General features: G+C 39.9%; 1 protein-coding gene across 5 annotated transcripts in view; it reads left to right on the top strand.

Moving 5' to 3' along the window:
• Positions 1-26,089, top strand: part of LOC146515082 (pleckstrin homology domain-containing family A member 7-like) — a 132,969-nt gene that overhangs the window by 94,459 nt on the left and 12,421 nt on the right. For 2 of the 5 annotated variants that reach the window (XM_085164937.1, XM_085164940.1), the window contains exons 7-16: positions 354-426; positions 3,287-3,387; positions 13,556-13,737; positions 14,992-15,531; positions 16,718-17,273; positions 19,485-19,568; positions 21,980-22,033; positions 23,481-23,546; positions 24,878-24,958; positions 25,598-25,747. In XM_085164937.1, the coding sequence (XP_085021063.1) occupies positions 354-426; positions 3,287-3,387; positions 13,556-13,737; positions 14,992-15,531; positions 16,718-17,273; positions 19,485-19,568; positions 21,980-22,033; positions 23,481-23,546; positions 24,878-24,958; positions 25,598-25,747 (1,887 nt within the window). Of the gene's footprint in view, positions 1-353; positions 427-3,286; positions 3,388-13,555; positions 13,738-14,991; positions 15,532-16,717; positions 17,274-19,484; positions 19,569-20,032; positions 20,276-21,979; positions 22,034-22,405; positions 22,490-23,480; positions 23,547-24,877; positions 24,959-25,597; positions 25,748-26,089 lie in introns of all 5 variants that reach the window. The other 3 variants (XM_085164939.1, XM_085164936.1, XM_085164938.1) reach the window with 3 other exon arrangements.

Below are 26,089 nucleotides of genomic sequence, written 5' to 3'. Positions count from 1 at the left end.
ATCTGCTCAGCTCTTCAAATGGACCTATTTTCAGCCAAAGGACATAAAAGACTAAATGGGCAGTAAAGCACTCATGGCAGACTCAGTGAGCCAGCGAATGAGGACAAATGATCACTCCCTTCCCCGTCTGTCTTTTCTCTTTTCCTTTGCATGTACCCACCTTACTACTGTCCCTCACTTCCCCTTTCTGCATCCTTATTTATCAGGCTCTTCCTTCCTTTCTCATTACCTCCTCTCTCTTCTTATTTAAGAGCTCTCTAGTCTTGCTTGTTATCTTCTCCAGTTAGTGGTACTTCTCATCTTATTATTTATGCATTCTTCACTTAAACTCTTTACCTCTCTTTCTTTTTCAGGACAGCTCTGGGATGCGTCTTTGGAAGAGGAAATGGTTTGTCTTGGCTGATTTCTGTCTGTTTTACTACAAAGGTAAGTCTTTGTGGAATGTTAAGTGAAAGTAGTGTGGGATCTGAATGCCCTGTTGTGCCAATAATATTTGATTTGCCAAGAGAGCTCTATAAACTACAGGTTCGTCTTGCTAGTCAATTTCTTTTTGTTTTATATTTGTTTTTTTTTTATTATTATTCACATTAATATGTATTTTGCATAACAATGCCAGAACCGACATTTACGAAGGAAGGAGAAGAGCAAGCCAAAAAATTCCATCCTATCCCAACCCGATGTACTTTGACACTGGGACACAGCCAGCCCAAGCAGGGTGTAAGAAGGAGCAGTTAAATGAAAAGTTATAATCTGTTAATCCTCAAAAATTCCTTTTAAGACAAAATAATTGAAACATCATTAAAGGAAATCACAAATCATAACTGGCATGCCTCTGCAGCCTTCATGAAGTAGCTTATCATTGATTCAGTAGCTCACAGTGTCTCATCCAAACTTTGTAGAAATTGATGCAGACGAGAAAATGGCCATTGCATTAGGCTGTATTATACTCTGCATGTTTCTCTTTGGTATTGGTTGAAAAATTAAATGCATAAAATGATACACTCCCGGTGAGGAGAGTTTCTTATGAGAGGATGGAAAGATCCACAATCAATGCAAAAGGTTAAAGGACAAAGATCAAAGTAGACGATGACAGTTTTCGGTAAACTGCAGCTGACAAAGCAGCCAGAAATTCACTTTAGGTGAGCAGTAATCTCTATATCTGTTATGTGGTTCCAACCAGTGAACATGTACACACTGCTTACACCGATGCTCTACATCACACACAACATCACAATTGGTCTACCATTCCCTGCTTGTCGCTATCTATCTCTCCACACCATTTTTATCTCCATGGTTGTAGCCAAACATTTGGGACACGCTCCTCTGCCTGCTCACCTCGACAGGGTGAAATCAATTCTGTTGTTTTAGTTTTTTTCCCTTTTTCTGTCTTCTCGCTCAGTTCAAAGGTTTCTCCTCCCAACATGAACACACTTGATCTCTCTCTTCAACACGACTTATCTCCTCCCTTCCCTACCCAAACAGTAGGACTTTTCTTGTTTTGATGATAAATGTCAGAGCTTTTACAGTAAGTTTTTTTTAATACCAACATTATATTTGCATAAAAATATTGAATCCTTAAAACAACATTACGCAATTAAATGCATATATAAAAATGAATTAGCAGTTGCTGAAAATGATTCTCTCATCTTTTCTTTGTCATTTTCTTTCTGGGTTTCTATTGGTTTTGATCCAATGGTTATGGTAAAACAAGAATTTGAAAATGCCAAGCTGAGTTCTAGAAATTCAGATTATAGTTAGAATAAAATAAAATATTAAAACTTCTCAGTATTTTTAACCCTTACCCATCTATTCAAGCCGACTTTACTTTAATAGACTTGTTGCTGCTTACATAAAAAGAAAAGAAAATGGTGGCATTTTTGGGAACAACCTGTGAACAACTCTTACAAGACTGAAATGCACAATTTTATTCAGACCCATCTGAGAGTGCAGAAAATCCAGAATCTGTAGTCTTATGTTTGCACCTGCATGGCCTTTGTCCTTCTTTAATATTGGAGTAAGCTGATGGCACTTGGGATGAAAGACTGGCTGCAGCAAACTGAATCTAGTGATTGCACATCAGTCTCTGGAGGGCTTTGCTGTCACTAAAAATGTGCTTTCCAATAAAGTTCTCAGATTAGAGATGATTATTTAGTTGGTATTGTGCTTTTGCGTTTCCAGCAGTTTTATTGTGTGAGCTGCGTTTGCATTTTGTAAGTAGTCCTTCATGGGAGCAATCTACACACGCATGGTGCTGAGTGCTTCGAAATTTATGCACACTCACACACAAGATAATATTTGTACGCACTGTTTTCACAAATGACTGTGACTGTGTGCAGGGATCATTGATGAACGAGGCCCCTTTGTTCCTTCCTCTTTTTTCCCCTCATGTCTTCTGTGGTCTGTTTTCAGTCAAGTCAGTTTTATTTTTAAAGCCCAATATCGCAACTCAAATTTGCCTCAAGGGGCTGTACACTGTATGTCATACCCCGCAAAGTGTGTGAGACAGACGTGGCAGAGCAGATAAAAAAGACCCCACTATCTTGCCCACCATTTAGGGAATGTCCCCTTCAAAGGTCCTTGAATTATTTTTAACCAATTACCCCTTTAGCTATAGCGCTGTCTTATCACCTCTCAGCCAAACCGCCCACATACGCAGGTGCTGCATGCACACGCACACATTTTCATGCTATTGCTAAATTTTACGATGTGGTAATCGTCGCACATGGAGACACTGTCCTTACCACACACATTCTAGCATACTATTACAATATTCAGTGGAAAACAAATATGTGATGAATTATTTATTTTTATTTATAAAACACTGTGAAGTGTTTTTGGAGACTTTTTTTTCTTTGAAGGGTAAAAGTTGAAGACCCTATTGCATCAGTGATGGTTCTTACAAAGGACAAATCTGTGTGTGTGTGCATGTGCTGACTGTGATCTCAACGTGTAAACTGGACAGGGCAGAGGCTGAGGACAGGCGGCCGGCTGCCAGCTGGAGCAGAGGAGCTTTAACTCTGTGACACTGGCATACCAGAGTGGTCATTTACTGTTTGGCATACACTGTGGTATGAGTGATGTCATATGAGTGCGTGTTTGTCAGTGTTGTGATACTGGTGGCTGGCAGTGAGGAAATTAGTGGGCTGATGAGTGATATTTATTCTGTCGCTCCTTCATTCCCTCTATATCTCTTGCCTGTCTCCCCCCCCCCCCCTCCCCCCTCCACCTTACCCCGCTGACCTCCCCTCCCTCGTTCTTCTCTCTCTCTTTCTCGCTCTATCTCCAGACAGCAGAGAGGAGTCAGTCCTGGGCAGTATTCCTCTGCCCAGCTATGTCATTTCACCAGTGGGACTCGAGGATCACATCAACCGCAAGTATGCCTTTAAGGTACGCCTCTATTTGTTATACAGAGTATTTATCAGATTTTGATTGCTGTTTATCTTTTTTCTGTCTTATAGTTGCACTTTTTCTTGGTTCTTGGTTAAAAACAAAACTTGGAATGATTTCCTCTGGGCGTTTCTCATATACTGATGTCCCGTTAGCCAATTAAACCACCAGAACCATCTGAACATTAAAATTTAAGGTGTGTCGGGAAGAGAAATTTATTAAACTGTAATATTTTTTCAGCTCTGCCGTGACAGTGTTAAACATGGCCACAAATTGAAAGAGGCATCATGTATAAGGTATTCCAGCTTTAGAAGACATAGATAATGGGTTTTATTCCCACAGGAGCCACTTGAGATAAAACAACCCCTGCTATTTAAAGCACTTTCCAAGAAGTGGTCTATATCATCACTGACAGCAGTTTGAAATAACAACACAAAAACTGCTTTACTGCAGAAGGCCTGTGTAACACCTGCTGTATGAAAACATACAACATAGCTTTATAAACATATTTATTCATATGTTTGTGATCTATGTGTGCAGACACTGTTTTTTGTCTGATTGTAAACTTCATAGCAGTAACACGTCTTTGGGTTGAAAACAGAAAGTCAGAGTTTAAATTTGTGTACAGTTAAAATGTTTATTAGATTTTAAATCATGACCTTCTCAAATTGAAATGAAATGAAAATGAAATGAAATACAATTCTGTCTCTTTCACAGACTGTTATCTTCCTACAGTAATAACCTGCTAGTGAAGCCACCACCTGGCTTCATTGTGCAGCACTTACCAGCTGTTGTAGTAATGTTTATTACCACTGATGAATAAATATGTTTATAAAGCTATGTTGTTTATTAACACAGACATGCTTGTCTGTCTTTATTGAGACAGACAAGCATGTCTGGAATGGCATGAAGTTTTTCTGTTCCCCGAGGCACAAGTTTCTGAGTTAAACCCAACATGTGTAAAATTAAGAGGCTGGATTACTGTACAGCACGTACTGTCCTATACTGCAGGAGGGATTTCATTGCACATTTGCAAGAAGATACAGTATATGCACAGGGTTTTTATTTGCTTTTTGTGAACATGGTTAATTGAACTTTTGGTTTATTCTGGGAAGGAACATGTTTTCTTGGCTGTTAAAGACACATTTCTGTGACCAGAGATTAGCAAAAGATCCATAAATTGCTCTTTAGCGAGATATATTTATACTTTATGCAATGAAATATAGTCATTGAGGTGGCTAATGGTCCGTTTTATAATTTGTAAACTGGACTGAAGTTAAGCACCTTCTAGTTGAATTGACAGCTGGATTGAATCCTACTAAATGTAATTCCCCCCCCCCCCCCCCCCCCAAAAAAAATAAATAAATAAATAAAATAGATAGATAAATAAAATTAAATAAATCATGCATGATTTAAATTTGGCAGATTTCGTCTTTCCTCTTTGAGTAAATCTGCATCTCTTCCGGTTTGGCTGCAGTATGAAGATACTCTGAAGGTTTTTTGTTTTATTTTGGCTTTTTTTACACGATGATCCCGAACTTGTGTGGAGATCAAACATACTTTTCTCTGTCAAATGAATGAAACTGATGCAGCTCAAATGAAGGACCATTGCAGTTGAAAAGAGTTGGAGACCAAACAGGAGGTTTTCTCATGAAAGCGCCACAGTGTCCAAGCCCAGAGGCTGTGTATAAGCGCAGACGTTTTGCTTTCTCGCACATTCAAGAGGTTGCACACCATGAATTTATCCCCTAGGGTCAGACTGTCAGTGCCGAGCTCTGCAAAGACCAAGGGAGGATATTTGCTGCTGAAATGATGCCACACACTGTTGTGCGCTGTTTCACAGCAGTGCCTAAAACCATGGGAGTTTTTTGGCTTTTTCAACACAGTCTTTGCTGACCACCTGCATCGTTTGTCAGATTTGGCTCCCTGCACCTGGGCCCTCTTTCTCCAAATAAAGTTGAAGTTAAATTTCATTCTGACAAAGTAGAGGAGCCTACATTGCAGATTTTCAAGCTCAGATGTTCAGAGCAGGACATCCCAGGAACAATCTAAAAATGGCATTTCTGGAAGCAGCGTTAGGCGCGCATGGAGATGAACTCGGAAACAAGACTGCAAAGTTTGAATCAACATTTTTGTTTTATTTTTTATTTAACGAATAGATTCATAAAACGTATGATTGCATTGCACATGCTAAAACTCAAGACAGACTAGATGAATAAAAAAAGATGTATACGATATTTTATCCCAAAAGTTTACTGTACTGGAGTTTACTATAGCACTGAAGCTTAAAAACATTAAAAAAACATAGCCTGATAAAAATAAATACAATATCACAAAACAAAATAACCCCAAAATGTAAAAGGTTACACAAAAAGAAATCAATAAAAACAGAAAATGGAAACAAGAGAAGAGTTCAGTAGATCCAAACCTAAATATAATACACTGAGAAAAGATTTTCTGCATTTGTCCTTGTGATAGAAGAGCCCAAGCAGATGTAAGACAAAGTGCTCCACTGCCCGTCCAGTAGGCAGTGGGCAGAACAAGTCGCCTGTTATTTATCTGAAGGCATTCACTGTAGTCAGTCGTTTGGGTCGTTTTGGAGGAATCCAAACATACCTGTCTCACCTTAACCAACAGGTGCTGTAGTGGGGGGATAAACCCAGTAAAACCACATTTTACTGTAACTTTTTCTCCATCTTTACAATATTTTCTTGACAAACTGAATCAGTGCATGAGTTAGATGTTAAAAAGACATATCTGGAGCCGTTTAGTCATTTTGTTTCTCTGCAGTTTAGATTTTTTTAGACATGCCATAAGGTGTGAAAAAACAGTTTCCTAGGGACACTTGCTAATTGTAATGCACTCTTGCTCATTCTGACGTTATTATCAGAATTTAGGATACTGTGGAATATATAATTTGCTTCCTTGAGACAGTTATTTCAGCAAACCTAGATTTTAGATGCCAAAGTAAATATTTTTAATAAAACAGGCTCTTGTGTGTCTGTTGACATCAGTGATACCGTAACCATTTCACACTTTGCCTCTCAAACAGTGAAAGGTACAGAGTAATAATTATATAGTTAAATAATAATCAATAATAATGTATTTAAAACCAAGAAGTCAGTAGTGAGCAAAAACAAAAAGCATATGAAGTACATTGCAGGGTTCTTAATCACCAGAAACGATTATTTTTACTTGCACCATGATCTGGAAACCCTAAAGGAAGCGGTGAAGTTCTCTTGCTTTTTTATTTATTCATGATGTTTTCAGCAACCTTAAATCAGCTTATAATATTCTAATGATGATTTCCAATAGTTCCTTGATGCAGTGATGTGGCAGTGCACCCCAGGTACAGTGTGACGTCACTCTGGCGTATATACAGTTATTCACCTTTTTGAAAACATTGAACTACGCACATAACTTGTTCTGGATGCTGATGAGGTTAAACCGACGCACTGATACTCAACCTGGTATTAAGTTGGTCTTTAGCACCACTGTCAGTTTGTACGGTCATATGCAGAGTGCCCCACTTCATTAAACACTGCATGCATCACAACATCAAAACAACAACTTTAAAGCAAAAAGAAGACCGCTACCTTCCTGTGCTAGATAATGGTGGGTATTTGATTTGGACTACAGTTTTTGAACGGTGCATCTGCTGACTACTAAATCAACGTATACCCATTGGGACTGCACAAATTGTGCCTTCGGGTTCCCACGACAAGTTCCCACCCTACTTTCCCCTCCTTCCCCTATTCACTGAATGCTCTTCCCTCTCTTGTTCCCATTGGCTGGCTGCCTGACTGGGACTTCCCTCCCACCCTGAGAGTGTCGCACCATCCAGTGACAGTCCTCCCATAAATAGGTACTCTATGCTCTCATGTTCTCTCACTTTGCCAGATGTAAGCCTTATATATCCATGTTGTCTGCCTTTGGTGTGGCCTTTTGATTCAGACTGGACAGAATATACAGCAACCTTGTATATTCTTTTGATTTCTGATGCATGTCTTGGTAGTAACATCTTCTTTTGGCTGAAGTTGTTGTGTCTTTTTCATTTTTATTTTCTTATTTAAATTCCCCTCTGTTGTTTTTCCTGTTTCACTTTCGCCTACTTCTTATCGCAGTGTGAATCTTTGTATTTGCCTTATCTGGTTTTGAGCTTATCATTCATCTTTGCACCCTTCTTACTTTTTGCCCCATCTGTTACATCGACTGTACCAGCATGCAATCTTTTTTGATGGCAAGGAGAAAAGCTTTATTTGGAAGTCATGTCACCTCAAGTTGCTGTTCCAGTGAGAAAAAGCGGAAAAAGTCATTTTAAAAAGCTGCAAGAAATCTCTTGCTTTAGATGCAGTTTATGCAACCCCTCAGCCACCTAAATGTTACATTTTTTTCTCTTTAAAACAGCTGCTGTTTAGGGAATCTTTAAAGTAAAGAATAATGTAATAATTTGGCATGCTGCTTGCAGAAAGTGACATTTCTGAGCCACCACAAGTTCTTGTTTTTTCATTTGGAATTTTTTTTGTGTGTGTAGATTCAATTTCTGCTGTAGCAAGTTTTGCAGAATGTGCCTTATCAGGAGCTTTGTGGTGCTCTGGCTGATGCTGAGGCTTATCTTTATGAGCACAATGACTCTCTAAATAGTGCCAGAGAGAGAGAGAGAGACAAAGAGAGAGTGCATGTGTGCGTGTTTTTTTTTTTTTTTTTTTTTTGTGGGGGGCTGTCCACAGGAATGGGGCAGGCACTATTGTAAGCTTGTGTTAGTGCAAGTGGTAAGTGATATTTTCAAGCTGAAGGAGAGAGAAAACAGGAAGGGATAGGAAATGTTTCAAACTGGAAACTATAATAAAGAGATGAAAGGAATGGATAAGATATGGAGAGGAAGGAAGTGATAGCAGCTATTGGTGGCTGTGAATTGGAAGCAGAAACAAGTAGTGAGAAAAGTGCTTTATTTATTTAATTTTTTAAAAATTAATAAAGCACAATTGAACAACATAGTGAAGGAAACAAATTGCCAGAAACACCCTAAACTGAAACCAACTCTCACACAGACACAAACAACGGAGAGAAAAAGAGGCTGAGCTGTGTATGAGCTCGGTGTGTAGGCGTATCGGTCATGCTCTCAGTGCTGAATGACCCACTCAGCACTCCCGTTAAAGGCAGAGACTCCCAGTGTTAATTTAGACTGCTGCTGATGTGCGTTGCATTGTGTCATTATTTGTTATCAGTACTGATGTATCAATAAATGAGGAAAGATTTGAGGCTGGCGATTTGAGACGGGAGTCCTCTCTCCTTTTAAATGTGTGCGGACAGGTAGAAGTTGTGCGCAGAGGATCCACAAAATTAAGCCTTTTTAGTTTCTATCATTTATGTTAGAGTCTGAATTTGCTTTCTCCAACATACTGCCATACAAATGTGTGCCCAAACCTCTGGTCTGCATCTGTGCTCTCTGCATTCCTGCACGTGGCTAAACATCTGACTAGTAGCACAGTCCCCTCTCTCTCATCAAGCAGCCTGTCCCATTGTAGCTGTAAGAGGCCATCTGTCAGAGTGCTGACGGTGAGTGAACAGGCGTGTTTTGACAGCTGCTTCCTGGGGATGTTGTGTTGCTTTCATCAAGATATTTAGCATGTTCTTTGGACTTATCTAGAGTTCACATTTATGATGAGTATTTGTTAAGTAGTTTCCCTGACTGTTTCCTGGCCCCTGAAATGCCTTAACACATCTCCAGTCCTGACAGTGAAAGGCCAGCTGAGCCCTTCACAGTTTACATCTGTGGTTTTCTTCTGGGTAACATCATGGCAAACGTACATATTTTTTTAACCAAACACCGCAGCAAACAAGTGCAAAGTCATCTTCAAAACAAGAAAACATAATTTGAAATGTTATAAAAAGCTTGATAAAAGCAAAAACATTACTTGATTAAAATTTGTCTGGGCCACTTCCAGGACTCCTGCTAAGTGTTGTTTAGACCACTTGCAGATACACATTTGCAGTTTCACCTTGGACATGAAACTTATGCAGAGAGAAAACATTGACTTCTGTGTTAAAGGGACTTTTACTTTTATGCCAAGAATATCAAACGTAGTCGGACTTGAGGCCCTGCTAAGATAAGATCCAGAGGCCAGGGTAGAAGTGTGAACAGAAGCATGCTCTTTTTTTTTTCTCCCACCTTCCACCACTTCTTTGTTGAGTCGTGTGTAGTTACTGTAATGCCCTGAGGAATATGAAGGTTCACTACAAATCATCAAACCAAGTGTCCCGTCATACTGAAAAGGCAAAATCCTTTTGGCTGAACCAATACAATATTTAGTTACTCTCCATAGTTGGCACCATGAGCCTCTCCACCCCTTTTGTTGAATAGAGGAAATCTAGCAGCCATTTCGGATTCATGAGTTCAAGTGGTCACAGCCACACTTCTAGGGAGCAATCTAAAAATAGTTGGAGCACTTGAAGCTGTGAAGAGACACACAATGACCTTAAAAGAAAATATTTTCAATCTGGTGTGCTTTTTATTTTTTAATGAGTAGAGACGTGAAAATTTTTGATGGCACATTTTAAATGAATGATGTGACCTGTGGTGAAAGGGTGGCAGGATTCTCTTTGTAGTCTGCATCTTTTAATTGTTTCTTTACGTATAGATCAGCTGTACTGAATACAAATGCTTGGATATAGCACATTTATATTGTTTTATACAGTTTACTGTTTTACACTATGGTCTGAGATGTTTGTACTAGTTACAAGGAGATTACTAAAGATGAGCTAGGGTGGCCATTTAATTTTTTCTTTATTGGTTAATCTGATTATTTTTCCATTCGTTGATATACTATTTGGTCTCAGAAATGTCGGTGACATACAAAAACATTACCATTCAAAGAGTAATGGATAATATTATTTTTTATTTTAGCTTTTGGAGACTTTTGAGTCTTGTTATGATAGGACAGGATAGCTGTCCTAGATGATCCAGTCTGGGGAAATCATAGTATTTGGAACATAAGGCGCACCAGATTATAAGGTGCACTGCTGATGAACGGGTCTGTTTTCATACATAATGTGGACCAGATTATAAGGCGCATTAAGCGAAACAAAACAGTCAGATAAGTCAAACTTTACTCAACTCATTCTTCTTGCTTCCTCCATTTCCGTACCATTGATTCATTAATGTTGAATTCTCTTGCAGCTGCTCTATTCCAATGTTGTTGCAGTACTTTAATTGATAACCTCGTATTGTGGATGGATTATCTCAGTTGTTCTCCTGACTGAAGTTTGGTCTGTTTACAGCATCCTGCCATGCGATTGCATTTGTCCCTAACCATCGGGAACCCTCACGTTAATGTTTATTGAGTGGAAAAAAGTTAGCGTTCATCCTCCAGCTTCAGTTTATGTTATGCTAACATAGCTGTGTCGCTAGCGATCACGTATAACATCATTATGTACCAGCTAGTCCAACTTCAATAACCCTACAAACGTCACTGCTGTTTAGTTTTCTGTCTTCATTTATGTTGGAAGTGATAGCAAAGCTGTACGTTTAAATTTTTTCAGAAATCTCTGTCAGAACGTGTAGGTGGAAACTAGCGAGCTAACTTCCTGCTTCATAGCTTGCCAAAGTCATACTAAAGCATTTTTGACAGACTTTTGAGTGCCGTGTACAACATAAAATCAGTTTGAGGTCAGTAAGCACAACCAGAATTCATACATAAGGCGCACCGAATTATAACGTGCACGGTCGATTTTTAAAGGATTAAGGATTTTAAGTGCGCCTTATAGTGTGGAAAATAGTACTTTTTTTAGTCCTTGTCACAATGAGAAAAAGTCACCCACAAAATCATCTATCACATGTTTTACTTAATTGATCATCCCATATGTCAAAGGATAATATGTATTAGCTCAGCAACCATAATCTGTAACCTTCATGATGAGGCCATTATCAGCCTCTCACCTCCATACAGTCCAAATAAGGTTTCCTCAATGCGTAGCCCATCCATACCCCTCCCTTGTTTCCATTTGCCTAAAGCTCATGAAAGTGTTTGCTTAGCTGCCAGGTTATTGATTCCTGTGTGCATCAGGTGAGGGATGCACCTCCCCGATCTTCAAATATGTAGCAGCATCAGGGTCAAGCCCACACTTTAGCATAGTGACTAGAATTATATTCCAAGTTATTTTTGTCGTGCTTTGCTGCAGCCGCCGAAATGAGCTTGTTTAAGCTGCAGTGCAGAGGGGAGGTGAGTTCACATGTTGTGTGTGTGCATGTGTGCGTCTGTTTGCCAGGGTTTATTTAGAGTTTATATTAACAGGGATATAACAGCAGGACTGACAGTCTGTTTTATTCATGAGCGTGTTTAGTGTGTACATTAAACAGCCGGCGTGGGAGCGATGCTTTGTGTGTCACGCTGTAATACAAGAATGCAAGAATCACATTCATTTTATCACATTATAAACAGAGTGAGAAAATCTCTGAGAAATTCTGTGGATCCCACAACAACCCACTGTACACACTGCTCTATCCTGTCTTCATTATTCAGACAGTGGATTGGGACAGGGAGGACTGGCTAATTACTTTAAATTAAAATGCATCTGTTGTTGAGTGGGTGCTCTCATTTGTCTTCCAGTCCCAACTACTGAAACACTGCAGGAAGGAAAAAAGGAAGGAAAGGGAAAAGTAGGACATTTAGAGAGCTGTGCTCAATGGAATGCAGCTCACTTAAAAGGAGCTCTAATAACCCCACATTTACACTGAGATCTTTATTGAGCATACTAAACACTTAGACTTCTTTAATTAAAAACTGCCTTACGGATACACTGTTCATTGAATTTAAGGCCGGTCTGCTTTTTTGATGCTATATTATCCCATTGCTGACGATTGCTGGCAAATTACAGTATCAGTGACATGATGTTTGGTTATTTAGCAAAAATATTGTCTGAGTGTGTATTATAGATGAATTATCAAACAGTACTTGGCTTAAGCATCTCTAGTCTTTCCTTGGGTTTCATAGTTAACTTTTGGATTTGGCAGGAGAGGCAGAGATGCTAACTTCCATTCTGATGGTATTCTCAGTAGACCTCAGTGCAGTGCAGCCAAGAACATGTTGATTTTTGAGTAAAGAAAAAAAAAATCATTTTTACTTTGACTAAAAAAAAAAATCCTCCCTTTTATGCACTTACTGTGGTAGTGCTGGTATTACTGCTGTCTCCTCCTACACAAACAGAAATACCTGCTGAACATAACTATTCTGCATGTGTTTTCTAGGGCGCAGTAAAGGGGAAATGTAGGCGATATCTGCAGACAAATTATTTAGAGATGCATTAAATGATTTTAGGGCTATTTTGGGGAAGTGGAACAAGCTGAGATATCACCGAGTTTGGAGTTACTATAGTGTAGGTTGAGGCACGGAGCAGCACTCATGCTTACAGCTGTGCTTTTAGCTGCTTTTTTTTTTTTAAAGAGTCTAATTATTCATTCACCTTTGGTTCTATTTCTGTCCTGTGTAATTTTTGAGAGAAATATCAAACTCTCTAGCTGTTAAATGCTCACCTACATTTGAACAGCTGCAGACTTCACTGTTTGGTCTTTAGACTGAAGCTACATTAATCTAATCTAATAATTAAGTGAATGTGTATTTGAATATCCTTTTAAATTTTAAAGGTATATAAAGATATATTCATTTTAAATTTGTCAGTGCTAAATATAATAACTTAGTAGACAACTGCTTTTTTTTGCAGAACACTGTGATTTATGGACCTGTCTTGTCAAGCACCTTTTGTATTTTTACTGTTGTGGAAATGGAAGTAGGAAGAAAAAAAAAAGGTTCAAATGGGGACAGGTTCATGAAGAAAATTTGGGGTTAGGGATCTTTGCCCTGACACTAACTTTTTGTTTTTTTGTCTTCCATCATACTACAGTATCTTTCCTCTCATTGCTTGAAGGTTGTGCCTTTGTGGGTTGTAACTGGCTGGCATTATTGTCTCTGTATTTCTGCTGTGTGATTTCCTTCATTCGCTCTTTCTGTACTGGTCAGTGCTTATGTTGCCCTTGATGTTGTTTCTCTTGTTGGACAGCATGATATCACCCTGTCTCGCGGACTTGAAACCCATCTGGCGCTCTGTCTCTCAAGTAATGTCTGTGCCTCTCTGACCACTACTTGACCCAGCCTCCTTTCTCTTCCTACAGGCTAGCCACACTGGTATGCGCTCGTACATTTACAAGCAGACCTCTGTGATTGGCTCGCAGGCGGAGCACACTGGGATGCGAACCTATTACTTCAGTGCCGACACCCAAGAAGACATGAACACCTGGCTTAGGGCAATGAACCAGGCCACACTGATGCAGAACCACAGCGATGCAATGATCAGGTCATTATTAACATTATTCATCTCATTGTTTTTCTTTTCCTGTGTAACACAGCTGAATACAGTCCTATAGTTTAAATAGGAATGTTGTCATTCGCAATTTGAGACATGCTGTTTTTGCACTGTGTTATCTTTTATCATAGTTAAAGATTCACATAATAATTTTAAAAAACATCCTGCTCCACTCCTGCTTCTCCAAAATATGATTGCAGTGAATTTGTTTGTAATATTAGTATCATTCAAAAAATACATTCTGATTGCTGATGTGGGTGCTTTTTTTTTTAAACAAACAGCAGCTTCCTTCATGAATTATTAATATGTTTATGAGGGGCAGAGATCAAATAAGTCCATCATTCACAAGCAACCTCAGATACCCGCTGCTGGCACCTCTTTATTTTCATTATCTTGTGTTTTACTTTGGAGGCAGTCCCAAAAGACTACACTAGTTGTTTGTGAATAACGGAAGCGAAACGTAGCTGAACCCAGCTTCCAGATGGGAATTTCTTTAACCTCTTTTTCACCCGTTTTCCAGTATTTTTAGAAGCTAAACTAATAGTACTGTGACTGCATGCTTACAGTACTTTTTAAAGGCTTTCATCTACAGTATGCAAAAAAATTATTTTCATTGCAAATGGATGGAATGCACAGCTAGCAACACTATATTTAGCACAGTCCACAGTTATGAGGAGAAACCACTCACTGTAGTGCTAATTCATTCTGATATTTTTAGATGTGAGCCATTGACGGGGACAGTATCACCTGGGCTTGACTGAACACCTCTTTAAAACTAAACTAACTATGATTTGGTGTGCCAGAGACTGGCCTATTTCTTCTGGCTGAGTGCTTTTTTTTTACATGGGATTTCATTAATGTGGTTGAAATAGAGATATGGTTACCAGGCTTTGAGTGTCATCTGCTTGCTTTGGGACTTCTTTGGTCTTTGCCTGCTCATAAAGCTAAGGATGCTGAGGAAAAGTTTCCCTTTCATGTGGTAGACACCATCTAGTGCAAAGTGAGTTCACTACAACAGAAAAGTGATTAAAATGTTAGAACTTTGGCTTATAACGTGTACGGGGTATCTGTGAACTGAAATGAAACAGACTTGGTTGTTATTGAGGAGGAGCCACTGCAATCCTTCGAAAAGCCTGAGGAACAAAACTGCTATTCGAATTACAGATATCGTTAATTACATTGTTAAGGGTATAAGAGTGTAAAACGACAGCATTCAATGATTTTTGCCATCTCCACTCTCCACAGACCAGCTGATAAGTTGGAGAAGTTGTCGCAGCAGGCTGTCCCACAGACAAACCATGTAAGCCACCACAAGACCAAGACTTTTGATTGTGAGACAACAAGACAGATGATTCATGAGGTTCTCCTGGAGCCCATACACCGTGACGCAGAGGAACGTTGCAGCTTTCACAAAGACTCTCCTGCCACCATCATGTTGGATCCCCCCATAGGAAGCACTGGCCTAGAAATGGACACGCATACTTCCCTCCCATCTAATCCCGCACCCTCTGCCGTACCACAGCCAGATCACATTTCGGCTTCAGCGCCTGTGTCCAGGGTGCCGTCCCGTGCTCCGTCACGAGCCGCTTCGACTTTGCCCTCCAGCATTTGCACAAGAAATGGCCTCGTCTCCACACCCAGCCCCATACTGGAACCCAACGGCATCGCAGCAGGGACGTATCAAAGGGCCCCAGAGCCACCTGCTAATAACACACAAAAGCAGAGGAGAAGTACCCTTGAGCAGGTGGAGCAGTGGGTCAAAGTACAGAAGGCTGAGTACAAAGGGTAGGTCATTGCAATATACAAAAATGTTTTTTTTTTCTTTTCAAACAAAGTTACAAAGTGCTTCACAGAACAAGATGGGAAACAAACAACAAATAAAAAATTTAAGAACAGATAAAAGTGAAACTTTATAAGGTATCAGAATGCTGGCAGCACAAGGAGATGAAAGTGAGAGATAAAGCCAATTAAAAAAAAACAACAAAAAAAAAAAACAGGTGAATTAGCAACAGATATGAAAAATTAAAGTACATTAAAAATTATCACTAGGAGAAGATAGGAGAAGATGAGATGATAAAACAGTTATGAAGGTGAAAGTGGAGGCACAGAAAAAGCCTGCTTATGAAGAATATGTCTTTAAGAGGGATTTAAAAGATGATAGTGAGCTCCCCTTGAAACCGTCTCCTCAGATTGTTCCAAAGAGTGGGTGCCCTGATCGAAAAAGCCTGATTACCCTTGGTGCTCAGCCAAGGTTGTGTGATGGGCAGCAGAGCTTTAGGTAAGGGCTTAAGGCTATGACCAGGAGCGTATGGTGTCAGAAGATCTGAAATGTACTTTGGTGTGAGCCCAGAGCGAACCGTAAAAATCAACACTAAATTCTCATAATTAAAACCTTAATTCTAAAATTAATGGGTAACCAATGAAGAGAAGCTAAAACTGGAGTGACATGTTCTCTTTTTTTGGTTTAGTAAGAAGTCTGGCTGCATTTTGGAACAGCTATAAGTTGGTGTAGTCCTTGTAGCTTAAACGTGTAGAATAAATTGCAATAATCTAACAAAGAGGAGATAGAACCATGTATGACCATCTTTACAATTGTTTTAGATGAAATCGAGCTGATCTTACGTCTCCTAATCTGCATAAAACAAGACTGGACAACTAAAATAACAAGCTTGTTTGACCTGAAGTCGTTGTTAAAAGTCACCCCAAGGTTTTTACAGTATTGGCCAAACTTTACAGATATAGAGCTCAGGTGTAAGGAGGCAGTGTGCCAGTAACATTTACTTCTGTCTGTATGTATAGTTGTCTGGCATCTGCATAGGAGATAAAACTCACACTATGCCTTCAAATGATGAACCTCAGGAGTAACGAATAAAGTATAAGTTTATATCAAATTAAGTGCTAATGATGTGTCAATGTTGCCTTTTTGCCCTTAGAAGTAGCCTAATGTTTTCTTGCTGTTTCTACTTAACAGTGCCCCATCCAGAGAGAACACCCTCCCACGTCGCACACCACCAACACAACACAAGTACACCTCCTTGGACGCCTACCAAACCCTGCCAAAAACTCCTCGCCAAAGTCCCCTACCTGGCCGACTCGGCGAGTACAAGTACGCCCAGGACCGCTTGAGTCACTTCCGCCTGGCCCCAGATCAGGGGGGCCCGGCGTCCAACACTGTCTGGCAACTGTATGAGTGGCAGCAGCGCCACCAGTACCGTCACGGCAGCCCTACTGCACCACTTTACACCCCGGCCCCAGAGTATCCATTTGGCCCCCGCCCACCATCTACTGTGCCTCCCTCCTCTTCAGCACCTAGGTCAGAGGGCTCTCCTCGCTGTGTCTCAGTACCACCATCATCAGCAGACATACCTCCACCAGGCCCTCCTCCTGGCATCAGCCGAACCCTGTCCCCCACACGGAGGCCACACACGCCGGCTGAGCGGGTGACAGTCAAGCCTGTGAGTGATATATCCGTGTTGAACATCCCCTTCACTGTTTCCCCTCGTAGGACCAAATCTCAGCTGTTTAAGGTAAGATAACCCAGCTATCATACTGTTCGTTATAGTGCTTCAGTGTTGTTATAGTTTTTAGGTTTCAGCTTTCATGTTTACAGTGCAGATTGTCCAGATTGTCATGCCTTATTCCAAAAATGAATTAAATTATTTTCTACATACAATACCCCAAAGTTTGCTTGATATTCTTGTAAAAAGATTTTTGCCATGACACTCAAACATAAGCTCAGGTGCATTTTGTTTCGACTGATCAGTCAGATGTTTCTACAACTTGACTGGAGTCCACCTGTGATAAATTCAGTTGATTGGACATGATTAGGAAAACAATATAAGGTGAAATACTTAACAGTTAATGTCAGACCAGAAACCAGCCCATGAAGTCCAAAGAATTGTCTGTAGACATCTGAGACAGGATTGTATCGAAGCACAGATCTGGGGAACATTACTGAAACATTTCTGCAGCATTGAAGGCTCAATGAGCACAGAGGCCTCCATCGTCTGTAATTGGAAGTCTGGAACTACCAGTATTGTACTACCAGCCTGGCCAGTCTGAACAATCAAGGCAGAAAAGCTTAGACAGTGAAATAAACAAGAACGTGATGGTCACTCTGCAAAGCTCCAGTGTTGCTCTGTGGAGAAAAGAGAACCTTCCAGAACGGCAGCCATTTTTGCAGGACTCCGCAATCAGGCTTTTATGGCAGTGTGGCCAGACTGTAGCCACTTCTTAGTAAAAGCCACCTAACAGACTCTCAGACAATGAGAAACAAAATGTCTGGTGTGATGAAACAGAGATTGAACTCTATATCCTCAATACCAAGTATCGCATTGGGAGGAAATCGGGCCCAGCTTATCATAATAATCATCCCTAGAGCGAAGCATGATGGTGGCAGCGTCATGATGTGAGGATGTTTTGATGTGGGAGACTAGTCTGGATGAAATGCAGATAAATGATGAATGCAGAATTTCATAGAGGCGTCCTTGATCATAACCTGCTCCAGAGTGTGCTGGATCTGACTGGGGTGAAGGTTCATTTTCCAGCAGGACAATGAACCAAGATAGCCAAGCCGAGATAACAAAGGAGTGTCTTAGAGAACAGTCTGTGAATGTCCTTGAGTGGCCTAGCCAGAGCCCAGCCCTGGAGATATGTGAAAATGGCTGTGCACTTGACAAGAGAAACTGCCCAAAAATAGGTGTGTCAACTTTGTAGCATCACACTCAAAAAGACTTTAGGCTGTAATTGTGGCTGTAGTTTCCAGATACAGTATAATTAATGCATGAAAGAGAAAGGATAACGTTAATAATGTCCAGGTTCCTGTAGGCAAAGCGGTGATACTGTGCACAGAGAAGTGTCCACACACACTGTGAAAATTACAGGCAGTTCTTAATCAAAGAGAATCAGATTAAAACTTTACATAACGGGGAAGAAGCACCGTTTTTTGGCATCATAATTACATTTTAGGCAGTTAGCTTACACTCTCTGAATGATCTTATGATGCTCAAATCCCCAGATGCACAAGATTTATCACATAATAATACAAGAAAAAGGGAAAAAAGAGAAGTATTCCAAAGAAATGTTGTGATGTACGAGGGTTATGTTCTGTAATGATAGCTTGTGTAGATGTTCTTGATTAGGATGACAGTACACAAACTATCGTTACAGATTCTGTTGCATATATTGATAAATGTATTTCATCTAATTCTTACTTCCAAGATTGCACCATTGTCTGATCTCCCCCCTGTTAAATGTAGTATCAGTTAGTTTCGTATTCAGAAAAGTGTTAGTCATTCTGAACGTCGTAGGCACATGTTGGAACTGTGCCTTATTGTATCCTCACTCACTCAAAAGCAGACTTGAAACGTATACATTATACATTGTTGACAACACATTTTCTCACTTATTCAAAGCATGTAAATTAACATCTGCCCATTTGTGTGTGAGTACACCACTTTTAATATAGAGTGAATAATGATGGATAATTACATCCACACACATTTTGCCCTGAGATTTAAAAAAAATTACAGCATTTCGATGTTAAGATCCCATCAAACATTGCATCTTCTAAAACAAGATTTGTGGCATGCTGCATTCACTCTTGTTCTAGAAAATAGCGTCTAGAGTAAGACTGCATTGATTCTGTAATAAATATTTAATATGAATGAAGTCTAATATGAAATTTTAATCTTACTTCTTCAAACAGTCTACATGAATGTGTTGTCTGTGTGTTATAGGCTGCTACTGTTGAGAGACGATCAATGCCCCCGTCCGGCTACATCACTCACACAGTCAGTGCACCCAGCCTTCATGGCAAAACGGTAAGTTTCTCAAATAAACATATGAAATGTGAATGTGAATTTTAAAGGTTGTATAAGCTTGTTGTTTAATTCAATTCAATTCAATTTTATTTATATAGCGCCAAATCACAACAAAAGTCGCCTCAAGGCGTTTATACATAACTTTTCCATCTCAATAAGTCAGTGACTCGGGGAATATTTCTCTGCTATGAGTGAATTTTGATTGCTATAAACCAGTCATTAATAAGTCTTTTTTTGTTGTTGTTCTTGACCAGTTGGCAGTAGCCTATGTTGTTGTCCTCCTGCCTTTTGTTTCAGCACCATTCATCCTCCTTATTTTAGCTGCAAATTAGCCATCGACTAAACAATTTGCCAATTAGTTGTGTGAAGTGACCTACAGTATTTAAAGAAGAGCAGTCTGAGCGAAGCTTTTGTGGTTAGTATTAAGATTTGCTAGATTGAATCTCTTGTGATGCATGTGACAGCCCGAGGAGCTCACTTTGCTCCTTATTCAGCTGCGTCGCCATCAGGCCAAGATGGCTTCCGCACGTCAGCAAACGTTAGCCCAGCTCCAGCGGCTCAATGGTCCCAAAGATCCTTTCCAACACAACCACCTCTTCAGTGCTACCACCACTAGCACCAGTCCCCTCCTCAGCGCCGGCCCCTCTCCCGTGTCCCATGTTGGACACATGGGCCTCTCGGCATCACTTGGCCCTTGCAACACCCAGGTGGGGGCTAATGCGGCACGCCTGCCTGTCTGCCCCTCATTTTACCAGGGACTCATAGAGGTTGCCACTAAAAATTGTGCAGGGCTGCATTAGTCTTAAATCATAAATACCATTTCAGTTTTATAGCTTATTTTATACACATAACTCTTTAATTTGTTCCTAATGTAATGCATTATTAGCATTTTCTGGCTCAATATTTATGTGCATTATTTATACCACTGTGGAAGGTAGGGTTAGTCAGTTTGTCTGTGGGAGGAGGCTGAGGTATCCAGAGAGAACCTGCACAGGTACAAAAAGGTTCTGGGTTTGAAATTCAAATCCAGAACTGCTTTTTTGTGTGTGCTGGGAATCAGACCACAGTGTTGCCCTGTAAAAAACAATCCTAATTAAGATAAGTGGTTACAGTACTGGTTTACAAAAACAAAAGTATTGCATTGGTGGTGATTTCTTTGGTCAGTGTAAAGTCTATTTTAGAGTGTTCAAAACCTTTGATCTTTAACAAAATTTTGTGAAAATAACCTTTTGATTTTGCATTCTAATTTCTGTAAGTAATCTTAGTCACCAGTTCATCCTGGCATTTTCTCTTGAGACACCACAAGGTCAGGTGGTAATTTTCAGAAAATCTGTTTTTAAAGTGCCTATGACTTTCTATTTTATAACTTCAAGTGAAGTTCTCTATAGTGAAAGCAGCTGCATTTCTCCAATCCTAAGTAATTTTTGTAATCCTCCTCGTCCTGCCGATCAAGCAACACCAAGTCTGGATGCTGAGTGATTGTGCTTTTCACACTAGAAACCTCAAAAACATTAATACACAGGTTATACAGTATCGCATCAGCTTATAGTCTCAAACACGGCATCTTCTCAAGGGTATTATACTGCCTAAAAATACTTTCATTGAACTGAGGCTTTCGGTGTTCACCAATACTGATATCTTCTACTTCCATTCACATCTAAACAGTCTTTATATTGTATCAAAAAGTTACCAACTGTAAAAACATATAAAATCTGAAATGGTGATCAAGAAAACTCAAGAAGATCAAGAAGCCCAACCAAAAGACTCAATAAGATCCTAGTATCCTTATATTAGTGGCAACTTCTACTTTAAAGTTCCTTTGCTTAGCATCGAGAACCATCTGCCTCTTGTCCATGTACTGTTCTTGGCTGGTCAGTTTCCATGTCGTGCTTCTACTGATACTGTTCATGGCATGTTGTGTTGCTCTCTTTTTGACGTCCACAAAGCCATCCCATGCTTTAGCAAACTGGCAACCTGTGGATGTGTTGTTCAGCTTGATCCTCTGATGCGTGAGTCTTATTTTCGGCTGTATAGAAGTTTGCTTCTTCTACTTCTTGCTTCTATTTTACTTTTGAGTGATACGTACGGGCTGAATTCAAAGCTGAATTCAACAATATCTCAAGATCTTCTACTTCTTCTAAGAGATCTGGTTTCTGCTCGTCCTGAGATGATTGCAACTTCTCTGATCATGAAATAAATGAACACATTTTTACTGTGTGTCTCAGTGTATTGTGGTGCATGTGTGCGTAGACATATAACAGCAAGTCACACACATCATATTTGATACCAAAATCTCCCGGGATGCAAAATTAATAGTTTCTGTTGCTTCTATAGATTGATGTTTCAGTGGATTGTTTAGTTCCTGTTGGCACAAATCGGTAATCCAAGCTTGCATATTTGTCATCTTCTAGGCTGATGACACCTATATGCAGCTGAAGAAGGACTTGGAGTATCTGGACCTAAAGGTGAGAAAGATAATGATGGACAAAGTTGATCACCTGATTTCCGTTAGCTATTTTAATGAATCTTTTCCTTTACTTTGAGTGTTTTTTTTCCTTCAGCTGCGCCTTTCTGATTTGAAATGTCTCTAGTGTAATCTAACACGCGTGGTGATTTTTACTGACAGCCACTTCCTTCACCCTTGTTGATCTGTTGAGCAGAGACAGCTACAAATGTTGTAGCTACAAAAGGAGATGTTCAAGCATCTGTGTGGGACCAAACATCCCTAAATCCTTGCAGTGATCTTCTAACTCTTTGAGTGGTTTTAGAAGCATCTCACAAAAGCAGCCGCCATTTTGTGATTGCGGCTCTGTGTCTTTGTGATTTTTGACTCCCAGATCAGAGCTCTAGAGCCCCTGATCCTCGCAGTTCACAGTTTACTACTGCACTGCACTGCTGGGCCTCTCAGGCCTCTAATGAACGTAAGCTCTGTGTATGCGCGCATGTATGTCCAGTATGTGCACTATATTAAAAGATGTAGAGCTGTGTGTAGTATGGCTGTGTTTGTGGGTGTGATTCCTGCTTGTGCATGTTTGCTTAGTGTTCAGAGGGACACAAGCTCAATAGTCTGTGTGTATGGGGTGTGTGTAAGTTTAGACGTTTAGAGAGTGTGTGTTCTAGAAAGACCATCCCATTGCCTACAGCACTGCATCTACAGCTTGAACTGAATATGATGTCTTCTGTCCATGTTCACACAACCCCCTCCCACCATGTGGCGATGTTGATGGCGCTGTTAAATAATGGGCATGGGATGGCTCGGCAGTGCATGTGTTGTGGCTGTGGCCCGGTGGTTGAAAAGCCAGCTGCTTCTACCATCGTCTCTGAAACGCTGCACCTCCTTGACAATGATGCAAGGCTCTACTGTGTCTTGTTTATTTATTTGTTTGTTTTATTTAAAAAAAGGGTACACACTCCTAAAATAAAATGAGCAAAGCAGAAAAACGTCTAAACATGAATAAAAAAGAGCTGTCATCAGTGACTTTTAGTGTTAAACATGGTGCACATGTGCTATATTTTGAGATTTGTAAAGCTAGCGAGCGTAACGCCAGTAAACTTCACAGTGGGCACCTGAAATTCGCTCCACGGCGCATTCTTCAAAGATCTGTTTTTTCACGAAAAAAAACAGCAAGTGGAAACCGATAAGTCATTTTGTGCAGAGCTTCAAAGTCTCCATAGCCATTGTGTTGTTCATGGCAAGAGCTGATTTTGTGTGGCAGAAGTCTCATACTGTTATGTACACAAGGCTTAGGGAATGTGTCATAGATAGCCTGTCGCAGCCCATAATAGTTTGTAGCCGGTCTCTGTGTTTTGGATTTCCCTTACTTCAGCACAGATGTACCATGGAGTCGTACACTTTTTTGTTTTTTTTACCACAACACTAATATCTTAAAATATTAATTTTGGAATTTCCAGGTAGCTGGAAATCAGGCACTGAAGGAGTCAGGAAAACCTGTCAAGGTTGCAGAAAGTGATGTGGATGTAAGTACGAGCTTGTTGACTGCACTAGAAAAAAAAACATAAACAAAGATACACTTTAGACTCTGTGATGAGGTTGTGTTTGGTAATATTCAGTTGTTACTTTGATGTCTCGAGAACGTTTTAACCAATCGGTGAAAAGCGTGTTGGTTATGAAAATGTTTGTTTCAAAGAATTTGTTGACATTTCAGGATACTGTAGGTTTTTTTTGTTATATGTTTCTATTACAAACTGCATTTACCTGAATGAACAAAGATATACATATATTCAAGGACTTTTCTATTTAATGCATATTCAGAATAGTCATGAACAGGTTTAATGTTTTTATGTAATAGATGAAACAGTCAAACACTCATTCGCTGCCTTTCAGCCAAGGGAACACTTAATTCTAGTTTCTTCTGACTGTTGTGGTTCAGTTGGGAGAAAAGCGAGGGCAATTTAGGCAAAACAAAATATGGATCCTGTGAAAAAAGTGTGGGTGGACACTTTGATTTAAGGAGAAAAAATCTTGCGGAGAATGTTAATGGTTAAAAGCTTTGAGTCTTTCAGTCTGATAATTCCCTGCAGCTTTTCAAACTGTCTTTGTTTTCTCTTATGAAAGTATTTCTCACAATTTGCTTCTCACACACTGTTTATTTAAAATTTATGAGCATGTTGTCTGCAATGAATATTTGAGGAGCTCCAACAACAACATTGCCATGGAGACAACTTGTAGATTAATAATTTATTCAGTGGAATATAAAAACCAGTGTAGAGTGTAAAAGAAAAAACAATATATACAGAGAGGTACTTTGTTCACATTAAGATTTTAACTTTGAACCTTTTTACATGCATGATGTGTTGCTGTTTTAAAGCAGGATGATGAAGTGATCCCACCTTTGCTTTCAGTTCAATCAGAGATTAATTAACAAGGCTCTGAGAGTCTGACACTGTAATTAAACATGTCAGGTGGGTTGCACCCACTTTGTTTAATTGCTTCACTCACAGTAATTTTAAGTACACCAAAACGAGACAGCGGAGTTGTAGGGCTGCAAATCTCAAGTGTGCTAAACCCGTATGCATTAAAATGGACGTACGTACACACAAGTATGTGTGCCCTCATGTTACTATAATGCTCACACATGCTTACGCTCGGAGACGTTTTCATTCACTGCACCTACACAAACAAGAGGAAGTTGTAAATTAAGCAAATGGGCCACTTAATTACCAGAGGTCAAGACACACATACACGCACACACTTTGGTGAGCACTTGAGGCATTTTATCTGTGAGTGTACAAAGCACCCCCCTTCCATTCCTTTCCCTGCTCACTCGACTCTTTGTCTCCATCTGCAGGTGAAGTTGAGTCGGTTATGTGAACAGGACAACATACTAAAGGATCTGGAGGCGAGGATCAGCTCCCTGAAGGACGACAAGGTACACAGTAGTAGTTAGAAAGACTTTAAGCCAGCCATGCCAGGACATTCTACCCGCTGTAGTCAGTCAGATGAGTCAGCCTGATTCTGGCTTATCAGTCTCAATGGGAAAGTGTTACAAAATTCTAGGAAATATTACATAAAGTGCCCCATACTGTAATTAGTTGAAATATATTTGAGTTTAATAGCTTAAAGCAGCTGTCAAAGTATGTGGCAGCACACATCAGAGTCAAAACAAGTTTCCTGCTAAATGTAACCTTCACTGTCATAATTAGGAGAGTCGACTGAAGTAGAGACAGACGCTTTATTTACCTCAGCTTTTACTGTTACAACCCCACATGAAAGTACACATTCCTCATCAGATTCGGAATACAACAAAGTGTTAGTTGCAAAATAATGTAGGTACCGTAAGGCGTGCAGTTAAAGTCTGACCATATACAGCTCAGGATCTACTTTAATGAAAGTCAGTCGGTATCTCATGGCAGCGCAGCTCTGTGGAAACATGCTGCCCCCTGGAGGTATTTTAAAATAGTCATCTGCTGAATAGTAAGTGTCCATTTATAGAACAGCATTCTACAAACAAGCCAGGGGTCGGTTGCTCTCTGTTCATCTCATGCTGATCTCAACCTTGTCTCTTCAGGACAAGCTGGAGAGTGTATTAGATTTGTCCCATCAGCAGATGGAGCAGTACCAGGAACAACCAGCTCATGCCCACAAAATCGCCTACCAGCAGAGGCTGCTGCAGGAAGATCTGGTGACGATTAGGGCGCAAATATCCCGCGTTTCCACGGTATCTATGACTGAGTGTTATTGTATAAACACTAATTTCACAGTCCACACATAATTCTACAAATGCATTTGTTTGAATGCTTGCAGCTGCTTGTTATTATGTGCCATATGTTTAACAGTGTGCCTCTAATACACTTTGTGTGTGTATACAAAGTGTGTATACAACTTAACAGGAAAAAGCTCATGGCCTTTATATCTTACATGATACAGCGTAGATTGATTATTTATTTATTCATCATGTTATAATGTGCTCCATTATTGACTTATGGGTTTTTGGTTTGTATTGTTTTTTTTTATGCGGGGAGGCTGAAATGGGCATGTGGGGATGGATGACTGCAGATCA

The sequence above is a fragment of the Neolamprologus multifasciatus genome, chromosome 7, assembly GCF_963576455.1.
Source record: "Neolamprologus multifasciatus chromosome 7, fNeoMul1.2, whole genome shotgun sequence".
NCBI classification, from domain to species: Eukaryota; Metazoa; Chordata; class Actinopteri; order Cichliformes; family Cichlidae; genus Neolamprologus; species Neolamprologus multifasciatus.
This window is presented reverse-complemented; position numbering and strand designations above follow the sequence as displayed.